The sequence below is a fragment of the Pseudorasbora parva genome, chromosome 3 (genome assembly GCF_024679245.1).
Source record: "Pseudorasbora parva isolate DD20220531a chromosome 3, ASM2467924v1, whole genome shotgun sequence".
Taxonomy (NCBI): Eukaryota; Metazoa; Chordata; class Actinopteri; order Cypriniformes; family Gobionidae; genus Pseudorasbora; species Pseudorasbora parva.
The window spans coordinates 35,155,134-35,171,521 of record NC_090174.1 but is presented as its reverse complement, the minus strand read 5'-3'; the positions used below and the strand labels follow the sequence as shown (position 1 = coordinate 35,171,521).

Genomic DNA, 16,388 nt, shown 5'->3' with positions numbered 1-16,388 from the left:
GAAAATCCTCCTTAAGAAGATAGATCTCCAGATATGTGGATAAACAAAAAAATCTCAGAATGAATTCCTTTTTTTCTTATATCCTCTTGTCTGTGTTCTTATTCCTTGACTTCTATGACAGCAGCATTGTCCATTCAGTTTTAATAGAGCCCTCCAAAACGGTTTCCTTCCAGTCGGCCTTCTCTTTTCTGTGGAGTGTGACTGTTTTAGTCTCTCATGAAATCTGGGCTCCGACCCCAACTCTCTCCTCCCTCTGCCTCCAGAGTTTTTAGTGGCTAACCGTCAATGTGAGAGACAGTGTGAGAGAGTTTATGTTTAAAACAAGAAATGGAGGAATAATAGTTCAGTAAAAAGATGATGAGAATAGTTTGCTTAGGTGAGTGTGAGTACATGGTACGATTAAATAAATTAATAAATATTCTTATAATCATTATCACGAGTAAGACCCTACACTACTTTTCAGAAAGAATAAAAAAAAAAAAAAATCAAATCAAAGTTGTTTAGCAAAGACAATTTAATTACTTTATTACTTTATAATTAACTATTTATTCATTTTAAATAATTTTGTCACCTAATCTCAACAAGTATTAAAAAAAATCCACAGGTCATACGTCCTCAAAAACTGACAAGGCTCACACTATTTAATTTTCTTTCCTTAAATAAAAACAATCATGAAATAATTTTTTCAGTTTTTCTAGGTTTAAGACAATAACCAACATCTATCCAAAGACTCCTATAACCTACTAAAGTAACCCCTGAGGTACACAAAGGCCTGTTTGGGAATCTCTTTGCTACATCAAGGTAACTGGGAGAAATCAGGGAGAGCTTCTGTATTAGGATGAGGAACACGTTCTGTAGGATGGGCTACATTTTAAAGCATCATCTTAAATGTCAGCTTTTGTGCAAGTTCGAAAATCGAAGCTTGTTAACATTCCTTCCACCACTTTACAGTTGAAACTGTGAATGTACATGTGTGTGTGAGATGGAGGTTCGGTTAAAGGGGCCAATGCATTTCAAAAGAATAGTCTCATCTTCTGTCCTTGCTGAGTTATAAATCTCACCCTGTTCCTCTAAAAGACAAAAAAACTAAAATGCAATTTTAAACTAAGGACAGCAGACCCATAAGAGCAATAGCAGCGCCTGAAATCCAGAAGGTACTTTTTCATTTATGCCTGCACTATTTCATTTAGATGGAAAATGATTACTGCTATGTTCAGTTGCCAGCGCCTGCTATACTTTGTAATCGTTCTCGTAATACACTGTGCGATTAAAAACACAAGACGTCTGTTTTAAAATGAACATGATTTTGCTCTAACCTCAAAGAATCCTCTTACATTAAATACTTTCCTGTTCAATCTTTCTGCTACTTCTTTAGCCAAACTCCTGGAACTACACTGATGTGAATTAGGTTAACATCAGTTCAAGAAAATTCATGATTTCATGACAAATTCAATAACCCCCTTAATGCACGCACATACACAATAAAGCAAAGACAGGCACTATGAAGTGAAACAAATTGTTGATGATTATAAATAAACACATTAAACTTAGTTATTTTAGCCAGTATTTGTGTTTGCTATTTTTTTTGCTTAATAGAATATCACACTGTTCCTGAAGGAGGGAACGGAGATGCCACGTCAGAGACTGAAGAATAGGAATCTCGCTAGCAAGAGCCAATCTACGTAGAGTATTACTAAACGAGCCAAGGTACATTGGCATGCAATGATTGCAGCAGCTGCTCATGCCATGCAGGTATAAATGAGCCAGAGGTGCTTGCATCAAATCAGTTTTTCACTGAGGAGCCGAGTACACAAACTGGCACCCCAGCGGGGGCACAGAGGACATGGCAGCGGGATGTGGCGTCTCCATACCCTACTTCAGGGAATGAGGGTTACATATGTAACAGAGACATTCCCATTCAGTCGGTCACTTCCAACACCACGTCGAAGACCAAGGAATAGGAATCCCTACCAAAGTGCCATGGCATCTGGCCCCTTCCAGTGCACTGGAAGGGGTCAGATGCTGTGGCACTTTCTAGTAGGAAGGAAAGCTGCAGAACCCACATTGTACCCCGAAGGAGTTATGTGGGGTATAACTGCTGAGCCATAGCCCACAAGCAAGAGGGGGCTCCAGCCCCACTGAAGGGGGTGCTTTCCTTGGGGAAGCATTTGGGCTTCCATATTAGCAACCGTGAAAAACATACGAGATCCCTGCAGGGTCACACATATGTGGCCAGCCCAGTACCGGTTCTTAAGGATTCAGCGGCAAAAGGCCTGATACCGAACACTCCGCCATATCCGGCACTGAGGACTTGAGGGTTCAGTGGGTTCAGTTCAGAGCGCTGCAAGCCGACAAGAGCATGGGCCTCTCAGTGGTTCTACACGTTTGAGGTGAGAACACAAGAGGAACCCAGCTCTACATGCAGGCTATAGAACCTAGCGAACGTGTTGGGTGTCGCCCAGCCCACAGCACTACATATGTCTGACAGTGAGGCGGCAACACTTCTAGAAGAGTGTGCTCGCACCCTGAACGGACAGAACACACCTTGTGCTTGGTAAGCCAAGGTGCTGGCATCCACCATCCAGTGGGCCATCTTCTGCTTGGAGACAGCCTTTCCCTTGCTTCCCTTGCCGGCCTCCGTGCTTTGTGTTCTATCAACATACAGACACAAAGCACAGATGGGACGGTGCAGGTGCAGAAGGGATTTTGTTAACTACCTAGAACCTCCGCTTCCTGCTCATGAAGTTTCTAGAGGTCTGGATGCGGGTACAACAAGGTGCCTTGTCTCTGAGTAAGAAGGTCCTTCCTCAGAGGAATCTGCCAGCGAGGGCCTGTCGAGAGGAACATTAGTTCTGGGAACCAGGGGCCGGATTCACAAAACATTCTTAAGAATAAAATTATTCTTAACTGCCAATTTCTTATATAACATAAGAATATTTTGTATTCCCAAAAACCTTTCCTAAAAATGTTATCTTTTTTTTAATGATTGTTCTTAAGATAATATTTAAGAAGTGTTCATATTCATGAAAAGAATGTTCTTAAAAATCATCGTAAATAACTTCTTAAAGTTAGGATAACCTCTAACCTATCTTAAATACCCAAATGTAAGATGTTTAACCAATTTATTGGGTTGTTTCATTATTAAGCATTACAACATAACAGTAGCTAGCTAAATATAATATTTATAACTAATAGTACCATATGGACGAGTATAAAACCAGCAAAGCTCGCACCAACCGGCAAGATAATAGCGGACGAGAAACTCCACATAATTTTTGTTGTTTTGAGTTGTGAGCTCCAGGCGGTCAGCAGGTGTTCAGCGCTCGTTAACCCGCCGAGAGCAGCCTTTCCTTGGCCAGTTCTTCTGGCGTCTGCCGCGGGCTCTGGAGGTCTCCGAGATATGATTCGTCTTGTGTAGATCTAACGGCCGATCCTTGGTACCCAAGCAGCATTCTTGATAAATGGCTAGGCTCTTATAAAATACCGATTTTACCGACACAGCACATTAAAAACAATATTTAGTGATTTACACCAGTCAAGCCAGTCACGAGGAAAATAGGCTGCACACTTATTATGATATGTACGGTAATCAGGATTATTAGCAGGAAGCGCAAAAAGACAGGCTTTGAAGTGTTTTTCATTCAGAAAGTCTTCACTTTCAGTAATACCTTTCAATAAAATAAAACCATTTATTTTCTTCTTAAGTAAAAAATTAAGATGTTCTTAAGAAAATATTTGAGAACTTCTTAAGAATTTTTCAAGAATTGCACTTAGGAAAATTCTTATGAACTTCTTAGAATTTATCTTAAGAATTTTCGTAACTTTTTTCTTAAGAACATTTTCGTGAAACCGGCTCCAGGTCTGGTTGGGCCAGTATGGCGCCACCAACAGGGCTTGCTTCTCATCTTCCCTGACTTTGCATCGGCTTTGTGCAAGTTGGCCAGCTGGGGGAAACACTTTTTTCACAGGCCCTGGGGCCAGCTGTTTGCCAGTGCATCCGTGCCGAGTGTTCCCTCATTCAGCGAATAAAATTGACAGTGGGACAAACAGTGGGTCTACCTTAGCCTCTTCGAACTCTCTCCAGATCAGCTGAACAACATGGGGATTGAGTCGCCACTCTCCCAGGAGAGCAGCTTGTGAGAGCTCATCGGCCACACGGGTGGGCACACCGGGGACACAAATTGCCTGAAGCAACCTCAGATGCTTCTAACTCCAGAGGAGGAGATTGCGGGTAAGTTGCAACATGTGACTTGGAGTGCAGACCACCTTTTCAGTTGATGTAATCAACGGTCGCAGTGTTGCCATACAGACCAATAAATTTTTCCCTGCAGTGTTTTTTTGAGCTCAGTGCAAGACATACTGCTAGCAACTCGAGGCAATTGATGTACCAATGCAGATGCGGGCCCGTCCAAACCCCTGACACTGCATGTCCGTTGTACATGGCCCTCCAACTGGTGGCAGAGACCTTTGTGAGTACCACAGCATGCCTGGACACCAGTTATATGGGCACTCCGGCCCGAAGAAACAAGGGGCCAGATCACGGCCGAAGGTCTGGTGACAGGTCGGTGTGATACTCACCCAGTGAGTGCCATGCTGCCACGCCTATCTCGGGACTCGTCATAAAGCCAATGCTGAAACGGTCTCATATGACGCAAAGCGTCATATGAGACCATAATAGATTGGCCATAAGCCACCGGTTTTTCTTGGGTACAATGAAGTATGGGCTGTAAAACCACGTCTTCATATCAAACGGAGGGACCTGCTCTATCTAGTCCTTCGACAGTAGGACTGCAACCTCCAATCGCAAGTGAAGCGGACACCAATGAACCTGGGGGGACGCCGGGCAAACTGAATCGTGTAGCTGAGCCTGATAGTCCAAAAGAGCCCATTTAGTTACACTCGAAGTAGATTGACTCTCCCTACCAAGATTAGTATTCAGTGTTCTCCGCTGTGGCGTCGGAAGTGACTGACTGAATGGGAACCAACCTTCAAATCGAAACACTATTTAAGTTGCTGCTACTGTAGCAACTTAAATTTCATGTTCACTTATGAGATTAAATGACCAAAAATGGTTATGAAATAATAAATACTGTTTTCAACGCAACAAATCTGTCATTACTAGTTCAAAATGGAAAGGTTGGGGTTGGTACACATTTTTAAGTGTTTTGAAAAAGTATCTTATGCTCACCAATGCTGCATTTATGCAATCAAACATGCATTAAAACACTATTATTACAATTTCTCTTTAAATATATAATTTATTCCTGTGATGCAAAGCTGAATTTTTAGTATCATTACTCTAGTCTTCTGTGTCACATGATCCTTCAGAAATCATTATTTATAATATATTAATTTGATGCACAAGAAACATTTATTTTTATCAATGTTGTAAACGGTTCTGTTGCTGTTTAATATTTGTGTGGAGGATTCTTTGATGAATACAATGTTCAAAAGAACAGAATTTATTTGTAATAAAACACACACTAAATAGATGAATGCATGTGTACCTGAGTTAAATGTGTTTAGATCATCGTCCTCTTCATCTAAGCAGAGAACAAGCTGTTCTTCAAAGACCTGAAAAACAAGATGACAAAAACAAACCCACACACCACATTTCAACTGTTTTGAAGAATGAAAACCAGGCAAAATAAGAACATGGGCACACACATTTGTCTATTTAGCAAATGGAAAACCTCCACAAGACTAAGTGATCCATTATTGTGGGTCTGATTCCAGGAATTAATTTATACAAAAATCACTCCACTCACACTATCCACCAGGGTTTGGTCCTCAATTCTCAGTTGACTGTTCAGATCTGAGGAGCAGAAACAACAATTACTGAATAAAATTACATTTTCACTTGTACACACAGTTGCTAAACTTCAGTAAATCATAAATGGACACTATCTCAAGTAATCTAAAGAAGAAAAAACAAGCACAAACACAACGTTTTTAGACACTTATCACCATGTCAAGCAGTAAAAGGAAGTGTCTGCACATTAAGGTCAAAAGGTCACAGAGGTTAAATCTGCTGAGACTCCTGCTTTCAACAATGCAAGCTGACAATATCTATGTGTCTCTTTATAGCATTTACAGCATGCCATTTCTTCTTTATTAGTCCAATTATAGGCAGATTATTTCTCTCGTTTTGTCCCATCTTACCCCTCCCAAATATATAGTGTCTCTGTCTCTCAGCCCACCCAGGAGGAATGTGTCTCCTCATACTGGACATGTTTGGGAAAGCAGCCGGAGGTCCCTTACAAAGACTGCTCTGTGTGTGTGTGTGTGTGTGTGTGTGTGTGTGTGTGTGTGTGTGTGTGTGTGTGTGTGTGTGTGTGTGTGTGTGTGTGTGTGTGTGTGTGTGTGTGTGTGTGTGTGTGTGTGTGTGTGTGTGTGTGTGTGTGTGTGTGTCTGTGTGTACTCCTCATCCCACATTCTACCACAATGTCCTCCATACTGAGCCAAATTCACCCAATGTACTCTAACAACCCTGCCAGACCTAACTCACAGTGACAGACAGTAAGAGAGACAGAGAAAGAAAAAGAGGAGAGAGAGGGGAGAGCTGAGGTCAAGAAGAGGGAAAGGAAAGAGAGACAAACAGAAAAAGAAAAAGTGGAGTAACAGAAGGAGGACTGAGGGAAAGTGAGAGCCAGAAGAGAAGAAAATTTATCACATCAGCAGGATGAAAAGTGATAAGACCTTGGCGAGAGTAAAATATAGAAACTAGTCATAAAATAAACCCAAGACAGGAGGAGTAAAATAAAGTGAAACATAATCATATGAACATTATGGCCAGCTGTGATCCAGTGGAGTTTGAATTCTCACCACATGGCTTACATCTAATTTCCAGAAACCCACAAATTCAGTATTGGTTGAAATCTTAGACTGTAGCTTAACATTTTATCTTAATAGTTGGAGTTCATTATTGCTAACAAGGGCAAAAATGTTGACAGGCAATCTGTAAATTGGAGTAAAATGCATTGAAATGACTTGGCTTACCTCCAGCACATACATCAGATGTGTGCACACTTCCCTCATACGGCTCGCTCAGTCGCACCACCTGTAACACGTGTGTCAGACTGTGTCAGGTTTGATACAGAATGGCATTTGGGTTTGACATCAGTGGAATGAAGGTTTGGATTAAGAGGATAATGTGTATTTCTAATTCAAATGTTATGCATTGCAAATTGTTGTAATACAATGAACAAAATTATAAATGCAACACTTTTATTTTTGCCCCATATTTTTTTATGAGCTGAACTCAAAGATCCAAGACTTTTACTATGTAAGGCCTATTTCTCTGAAATATTGTTCACAAATGTGTCTAAATCTGTGTTAGTGAGCACTTCTCCTTTGCTGAGATAATCCATCCACCTCACAAGTGTGGCATATCAAGATATTGATTAGACAGCATGAGTATTGCGCAGGTGTGCCTTAGGCTGGCCACAATAGAAGGCCACCCTTGCAAAAGTGCAAAGAGCATGTGAATTAAAACTAAATGAACAGGAGCCAACATTTCAGCACATCGCTATCTTCATTACAATAATTTGAAGAATTTGATTTTTTTTCTCTGTATTGAATCACTGCAATAATGAGACTATTTGAATAGACTATCGACTAATAAACAATTATTTTTTGATTGGGCAGTGTATATTAAAATTGAAAAAAGTTTAAATGTATCATTTTTACTGTATTTTGATCAAATAAATGTCAAATAAAATCAAATAAAAGCCTCTTCTTTCAAAAAAACTAAAAACTTTTGAATGGCAGTGTATATTTACTTTTTAAACTACGCAATTACACACTGTTTAGAAAAAAATGCACAGGTACATGATTTACAGCACTTTTAATCTCACTGGTGATCTTACTCTGCCTGCCAGCAGTTGTTATATGAGAAATACCAGTCTGCTGCTCAAAGCAATACCTGTAAACGATACTGTAAACTGTAATAAAAGTTTCCAAAGTTATAACTTAAGTCATTTACAGGCTCATAAAACTGTTTCACACATCATTCTCCTGTAACCTGCTCTTAGTGGTTTATTTCTAGACGGCTGATGAAAAATGGTGGGTAGAGAGAGGGGTGACAGCTGAGAGGTGTGTTTCTAACTGGGGATTATTTTTCCTGCAGTGTTAAAATAAGGGCCTTTTGCACCAGAGGTACATTTTCATAGTTCCTATAACTATTGGTGGATTTACCTGCTTTTTAGCATGTTTGCACTGCAGGATCTGGGAATGATTTTAGTTTTAGGAAAGCCTTTTGGAGGAACTAAATTAGCTCCTACTTCAGAGGAGGGTCTAACCCAGCACGATAAGAACTAGCAGTTAGGTAAGTGTATGTTGTCTGTCTGAACACATGCCATATGGAACACCGGCACCCACCATTGTTAAAAAGCAGAGTAAAACACAAAGTTTACATTAACTTACATTAACTTACCTACTTGGAAAACAGCGATAGATTGACCAACACTAAAGTCCAGGAATTTTTCAAACTTTATCCTACAGAGTTACTGATGTTGTTGAATGCCACGCTAAAATGATGTCACTGCCGGTCTGCTTATTACACTTCAGAGTTCCTACTGGCAGTGTGAATACAACCAGTAAAATGGCAGAGGGGAACACTTAATTCTCGCAAGACTGTCCTGTGGGTTTCCTATAACACCGTTCCTATAACACTGAGTTCACACCTCAGCCCCTGTACTTTCACATGACAAGCACATACAAATAACTATTCTAATACAATATAAAAAGTTTATTTATTTAGAATACACAGCTAATTATGAATTCGTCTGAATAACTGTCAAATGAAAAAAGATTATTTTGGGCTCCAGATGGTGTAGTTACAGCATCAACCAGCAGGGGCTAACAAATCTATGCTAGCCAGCTGAACCTTGGCCCCTTGATCTGAATGACTGACAGATTGGTGATAGTGTTTGTGAGTCCTGTTCAAAAACAGCCATCATTTTTGCAAGTCTATTTTGTAATGCCACAATAATCACAGTTTATTTTTAACTGGTAACAAACTCTTCAAAAGCAAAAGCAGAAAATAATCAGAAATTATTACTGTTAAACTTAGTGAAAACCATTTTTTCTGTCTCTTTACATACTTTTTCAGGCACAATTCAAATTAAAAACAAAATAAAATCATACTGTTTAGACTAATCTAAATATTAGTTAAAATAGACATATGTTCCTGTCTTTGTTTGTGTTGTCTATCTTTTCTAAAGCCTTCCTTTTACAAACAATATCCATGAGCTTTCCATATTCTTTAAATAGCTCCACAAGAAAAGGACAGGAAACAATAAAAAAGTTTTTCCTTGAAAGTTGTGTACATGGGCATGCAGGCACATACGGAAATGCTGACTCACCTGTGCGAGTGTATCCTGCTCTCTGCTCTTCTCTTTGTACAGCTGGATGCTGCTTTGTGCATCTATCTGTGTGCCGTCTTTGACAGTCAGGCTAATAGATTTAGTGACGGGACAGATACGAAGCTGGTGAGAGCCATCAGTCCATATCTGACACATCCACACCGGCCTCCAAGCAATGCTACTCGTGGGACTGATCACAACACAGTCACAGGACACATTAAACTCAGCCCACACTGTACACTTGATCAATGATTGAAATGACACATCAGTGATTAATGGATATTTTTAAGATGTAATCTAATTATAGTATATTGTGTCAGGCTGGACAGAGTGACTCACTCTGTTAGCGCGCTGATGAGAGCTGGGTCTCCATACTTCTGAGCCAGTGTGAGAGGGCTCTGCCCTTCTTCGTCAGCTATGGAAACCATCCTCTGACCTTCAGACTCCTGGAGGAGGAAGTGAACAAGGTGGGGGAACCCCAAACGTACCGCCACATGTAGAGGCGTTTCCCTGGGAAAGGGATCTGAAAGAAACGATAAGAGATCAGACTTTGAAAATCATGTAGGGCTTTATGAATTGGATGATATTTTTAAATATATATATCCAAACACTATATATGGAATTTAACTTCTGGAATCTAACTTTTTTTAACTTCAAGTTGTAGAGAGAGCCCCATTTTATATTAGGTGGCCTACATCAAAAAATAAGTACAATGTTCTTACTGTGTTCAAATTGTATTGCAAAACACCTTTGCTGATATTGAGGTGGAATATGGAGGACAGGTGTGGTGGTGTGGGTCAGTTTAAGGGTAGGGTTAGGTCGGTGTAAGTGTAATTACAAATGTAACTACAGAAATTAATTATAGACATAATTACATCCAGGTTTTTTTTTAAAAATGTAAGTTCGATGTAAAAACATGTATGTATGTACACAATAAGTGTATTTTATCAAATGATTAATTCAAATGTTACTACATAGTAGTTAAGGCCACCTAATATAAAGTGGGTCCGTAGAGAGTGCATTTTGTGCTTTGTAGTGATGCATGACCAAAGTCTCTTTCATTCTACCATTAGACTTATATCACTGTATAGTATCATTTGTTTGTCTAGCAATATATGAATTATTGCTGCACTGATGTATCGTGATATTATTGGTATCGTGAGGCATGTATCGTGCATCATATCGTGAGGTACCGTGTGTTTCCCACTCCACTCAATAAATATATTGTTTATATTTTATATTTATTGACGAATACACTATATTATATAACACTACATTATTATATACTATATTATATATAACACTATACAGTATTATCACTGACAAATTATATGATTAATTATTTGTATGTATGACACTAATTTTAATTACTACAGGGGGCTAAACCTATTTTTAAAATAAAGCCTTTTGCATTTCTAGAAAAAAAATATATTACTTCACCTATGAATTTCTGACATCTATATCTACTCAAGGTTTTGTCAAATTTTGCATAATTTTGGGGACAGTCTTTACAATTATAATACATGAGTAACCCAGTTGGCAGATTAAATTAGCACTCCATGATACACACCAGATGTTGTTTTTCTATTTATGAGCATATCTGTGCTTTATGCCCTTTGTAGACAAACAGTATGATAACAATAAGGTTTAATGCTGTATCAGACAGAGGTTCTTAGCGGTCCCCCCTCCGTATTCACAAAACTGATTCTGATATTTCTGTGATTATGAGAAAGCTGCTTATTTTCAATCTTTCTTTTCTTTTTTTTCTTTTCTTTTTTTACATATATAACTGTGTTAAAATGTTAAGTTAATATATAAAATTTATTAACCATAATCAATTTTATGATAGCACAAGTTTTTGAGGAAATTCAGTTTACATCTTAATTTTATGTTTATTTTTAGCATTTTAATTTAGATTGAAGTTAGAAGATGTTAATATTAATAATAATTGATTAATTTAAATACTTTTCTCATCATGAGGCCCAGTTTGTTCTTTTCTCAGAGAAAAGCTTAACTTCAAGTCTTCCAGAGTCGTGGTCAAAGCTGATTCGAAAGACAGCCGTTCGCCAGTTTCTGTGTTTACTAGAAGAAGCACGCAAGCGCAACTCGGCCATCATTATGTTAAGCCCCGCCCACTCACTCTAGACACAATGTAATTGGCCCGCCCAGAGTTTGGCGTTTACAGCTCAGAAGGGTATTGAGAGTTGCTAGATAACTCTCACGGCAAATTAGAGGCAAATTTCTAGGCTATGTGCAGTCCACATCTGGTCATAAACATTTCGTAGGGTGTCAAACTCATATGGCAAGCACGTTGCACATGGTTTCTGCAATATATAAGGAAGACATGGAGAATGATACATGGAGGAGTGCAATCAGCTTGTTGGATGATTTAAGGAAAAAAATATATACACACATTTTTTTAAATAATATGTACGCCCCCAACATTTGTATACGGCAGCGCATACGTCACGAGAGGATAGCGAAAATGCCAGATCATTGAAATAGATGTTATGTTCCAGGCTGTGCAGGGGACGTGGGGACTTTTCATAGCCTTCCCACTAAACAAAACTGTCCACTGGCAAGTTTATCTATAACCGGATACCGCAAAAATTTAATTAAAAGTTGTTTGTTTGCTCGGCCCATTTCACCACGGACAGTTTTTCTAACCTGGACAATATCAAGCAGGCTTCACTCAGCGTCTGATACTGGAGAAGCAGCAATTCAAACTATATCCCCGTGAGCAGTAAGTAGTGATTTTATCCACTTATTGACTGTCTAAACAATTTCTGATTAAACTGGAAGTTTCTTAGTGAGACAACATTAACGATAATATTCCCTGGGTTGTCTGGATCCAACGCAAGATGCTAGAACAGTAACAATAGGAAACTCCAAGTAGTATACATCAGTATGACAAATGTCAAAGGTAATATTATTTCCTGCCAGTGTTGTCATACAAATCTACAAAATACAACCGTAGATACATATGGCAATCCCTTTTGTCGGATAGAATTATAATTTAGCCTATGAGCTATTTTCATCAACAACACAACTCACAACTATGTTAACGTTAGTTTGAAGTTGCTTAGAGATCGCTCACTCGATCCTTCTAGCTAGTGATGGGGAGTCGACTCCAAACTCCGACTCCGACTCTTGGTGTATTCTCTGTTGCTGTGTCCGAAATCGCTCTATTTTACTGAATCTCTCATCTAAAGTGCATGGAAGTTGAGTGCACTATAAGCAAGGAGTGAATGAAATGAAGCGAGCCGCGAGGTAATACACTGACGTCTTGTACACCGGGTCAGAGCTGTCACAGAAACTTTGTCACACACATTTATTTGAGTGCTTACTTTAGAAATACAAAACAATCACAGCAACTTTAGTTTGTAATTATAGGCTTCCTCCATGCTAGCTTTAGTTTAATTAATTTATATTTTCCTTTCGTAAGGGTTGGTTTACAATGGTAACCATGTGTTTATTAAACAAACCATAAAACAAAATATCAAGAAGAAACACATCAATAGTGTACATTACTTTATGTATATTATTTTTAACTCGCCTTTTAAGACAATGATCATGTGCGTTTAGCGCCATCACTCGACAACATCTTTTTTCGTGACTTTTCCTAGGTTATGTAATAGATAAAGAAATGTTGATAGCCACGAAAGTCATCACTAAATTGGACTAATTTTGATGGCCACGCTAAAAGTGTGTGTTTTTAATAAGAGGATTTTAGAACTTTGTGTTGGGAGAAAATAATTTAAGTGTGTAACAACAGCAATTTTGTCTGATTTCTAACCCTGTATTGATGTAAAGTAAACTGAGTCGAGGAGTCGATTCCATAGACTCCCACAGTGGGAGTCGGGAATCAGAGTCGACTCCAAAAAAAAACTGGAATCGAACACCCCTACTTCTAGCTAACATCATCTCCATCACTTAAGTTGAAATGGTAGAAATTTGACATGGCTTTGTCAATTTGTTTAAAAAAAAACCTGTAGGCTACTGTACTGTACAAACAACATATTTGTGCGCTAACATTACCCTGTTTACTGTTTAGAGTTTGTGATTCAAAGTGAAGAAGCTATCATTGTAAAATCAAACAGTAACACATTACAGTGATTAAAATATTTTTAAAATGCTAAAAACAAAGTTGTGACTGCTGACGATATGCGTGTAAAGTTATATGCTAGTTCACATGTAGGCTGACGTTACTTTACGTCTTGCTGAAAATAAAGACTAAACTTACCACTCAAAAGCATCCATTTCCAATCTTAAAACAATTGGTTGTTCCTCAAAAAAAATTTCTTTGTCAGAAACAAGATCAAACATAAGGTTGGATGCATAATCTCTCCATGATTGACAGTATACGGTCGATTTGTTTCTGTCATTGAAAGGAGTCACGCAGTGAAAAAGTCAATCAGAGCAGAACTCCACATTAGCCTAATATTCATGACCCTTCCAAATATAAGGCAAAAACAAACCATTACATCCTAGGGACAATTTCTGGGGCTGTAATTGGACCTGTAAACCAGTATCTAGACAATTTTAACCCTTAAATAAGTCACATATCCTATATGTAGATATCAGAGAACAATTTAAAATATTGTTTTAACTCATTCTAGGGCAACTTTTAAGGTTAAATGTAAAGATCCAAGTCAAAACCTGCTCATCAGGTTATCAAAACAAACACTAATTCAGAATGATTTCCACCATGACTTACTAAAAGCAATCTTCATTTGAATAAAAATCAGGAGGTTCAGGATACAAGAATCAAGTGCATAAAGCCTCTTATAGGTGTGGGATTATTCTCTTTGTCCTGGTTCAGTGGAACCAAGGCAAAGTTACTGGGTGTTGACAGACAAACTAAAGAGGAGACTCTAAACCAGACTGGTGTGTTTGTAAAACACGTGCACGCACACACACAGTAATTAAAGCTGCAGTCCGTAACTTTTTGCACTCTAGTGATTAATAAACAGAACTGCATCCGTCTTGCGGAAGAACATTGTAGCCGGAGCTACTTCTCTCTGTTTATGTCTATGGCGGATCACGCAGGGGCTGTGCTCCTTCGCAGCGGTACCTACCAGTCTGGCCTGAAATAGTCCCAATATAAATACTCATTATAAGTGAACCATAATGATTCAGGGTAATACAAAAACACGGTTTGGAAAATAGATACATGTTGTACATTCTCATTATATAATTTTTGTAAATCTTGAACACAAAAAAAGTTACGGACAACAGCTTTAATTGAACAGATGTCTACGACTCTTCGCTCAGATTGACAGTCGTAGTCGAACCACTGTTAAAACAGAAGTGTCAGTGAGATGAAGCAACATTTCCATAAAATAACTAGCCTAGAAATCTAGACGCACCCTAGCGGCAGCAAATCTAATCTGCCCGCGAGTGTCGTCTAGCAACTCTCAATACCCTTCTGAGCTGTATTCGCCTAACTCTTGCCAGGCCAATCACATAGTGTATAGAGTCGGTGGGCGGGGCCGTAATGACGACAGCCGAGTTGCGTTTGCGTGCTTCTAGTACACACAGAAACTGGCGAACGGCGGCCTTTCGAATCAGCTCTGACCGCGACTCTAGAAGACTTGGAGTTAAGCTTTTCTCTGAGAAAAGAATAAAGAACGGCACTGAAGTCATTCTTAACAAGGGAAGATGTGTTCGTAGTTTAGCCGACCGGATACGGCGAATGTTTAATCAGTCAGCGAGCTCTGCTTCACCTTCGTTGCTCTGGTTGGTGTAGCGCTATCCTATCGCGTGCAGACGGAGTTTGAAAGACAACCGTTTGTCCCGCCCCTGGGATTGAGCCCTGTCAATGGTGAGTTTCCAGACCAAACATCTTGATGTGGCTCTGGCTTGTCAGGCTACAAAATAACTGCTCTTGGTTTAGAATTTCTGCAAGTACAACACTTATATATTTGCAAAAAGTTACAGAAACCGGACAAGTTATTTGTTAGATATAAAGGATTTCTGTTGTTTGATTAGCTTTGTTGGTGGAAAGAAAAGTGAATCTTGTTTAAAGGATTACTTCAACAATTTAGCATATGGCTTTGTATCAGTAGAAATCTGGCAGTATATTCGAATGATCGTCATTTTGCGTCGATGTGAGGATTTGTGAGGATGTGAGGATTTTTTGCCCAGAAAAAAGAGCTATTTCCGCATGTTTTTAACTCGCACATGGGGAATGGGATTTCACTCACAGCATTTGGCTTTGAAAGCTGCGAGAATTTGTGTAAACGGAGCGGTGCGGAGCAAATTGAGTGTTTCAACTTTTCAAATTAATTCCTATGAAAGTTAAGCTTTCAAAGGCATGAACTGAAAACGTGTCAGACTGAACACGCGCTGTGAATGACTGCCGCGATCGTGAATACCTCAGCTTTCGTGATGAATGTAATCTGACACCTGCTGCATCTGTGCCGTGACTCTCGTTCGGCTCACTTACACGTTATTGAACAGACACGTCCAGTTTTTCATTGTAGTGTCTGTTTTCTAACTGATTCTCTAAAACTCTAACTGATTTTATGAAAATGAACGCAGTGGGCAATTGATCCAGTAATTCAGTAGAGGTGGCTTTGGGAGTGGCCTCGTAGGGCAGCGAAGCAAGTGCATTCGGGGAGTTGTTGTATGTTATGTATAAATATTATGTATACTTTTCTGTGTCTAGAAGGTACCAAATTGAAAAAACTATTTCACATTTCTACTACATTAATGCCCCAGTTTAAATACAAAGCTTAATGCTAAATCACTGAAGTAACCCTTTAAACTGTTTATCTCAGTAAGTTGCCGACAACAATGCGATCAATTTAAAGGATTAGATAAACATATTCATATCCAATATGAATATGTCCAGGTTGTTTTGATACATTCAAAACATTAATAAATAATGCTGGCGAGATAAATTGTGGTTACTGTTCCTGATGGTAGCAAGAATGTTGCTAAAGAGTGCAGTCTTTAATTGAAGCTGACACACCATAGCAATGAAATGAATTCAGCTGTTTAATTTACCGCAAACAATCG

The 16,388-nt window shown here is 39.0% G+C and overlaps 1 protein-coding gene across 5 annotated transcripts in view; it reads right to left on the bottom strand.

The window, feature by feature from the left end:
• Positions 1-16,388, bottom strand: part of arhgef28a (Rho guanine nucleotide exchange factor (GEF) 28a) — an 87,741-nt gene that overhangs the window by 40,301 nt on the left and 31,052 nt on the right. For all 5 annotated transcript variants that reach the window (XM_067438612.1, XM_067438615.1, XM_067438614.1 and 2 more), the window contains exons 5-9: positions 9,705-9,888; positions 9,366-9,555; positions 7,000-7,060; positions 5,769-5,815; positions 5,508-5,574 (exon numbers count right to left, since the gene is read on the bottom strand). In XM_067438612.1, coding sequence (XP_067294713.1) covers positions 5,508-5,574; positions 5,769-5,815; positions 7,000-7,060; positions 9,366-9,555; positions 9,705-9,888 — 549 coding nt within the window. The remainder of the gene's footprint in view (positions 1-5,507; positions 5,575-5,768; positions 5,816-6,999; positions 7,061-9,365; positions 9,556-9,704; positions 9,889-16,388) is intronic.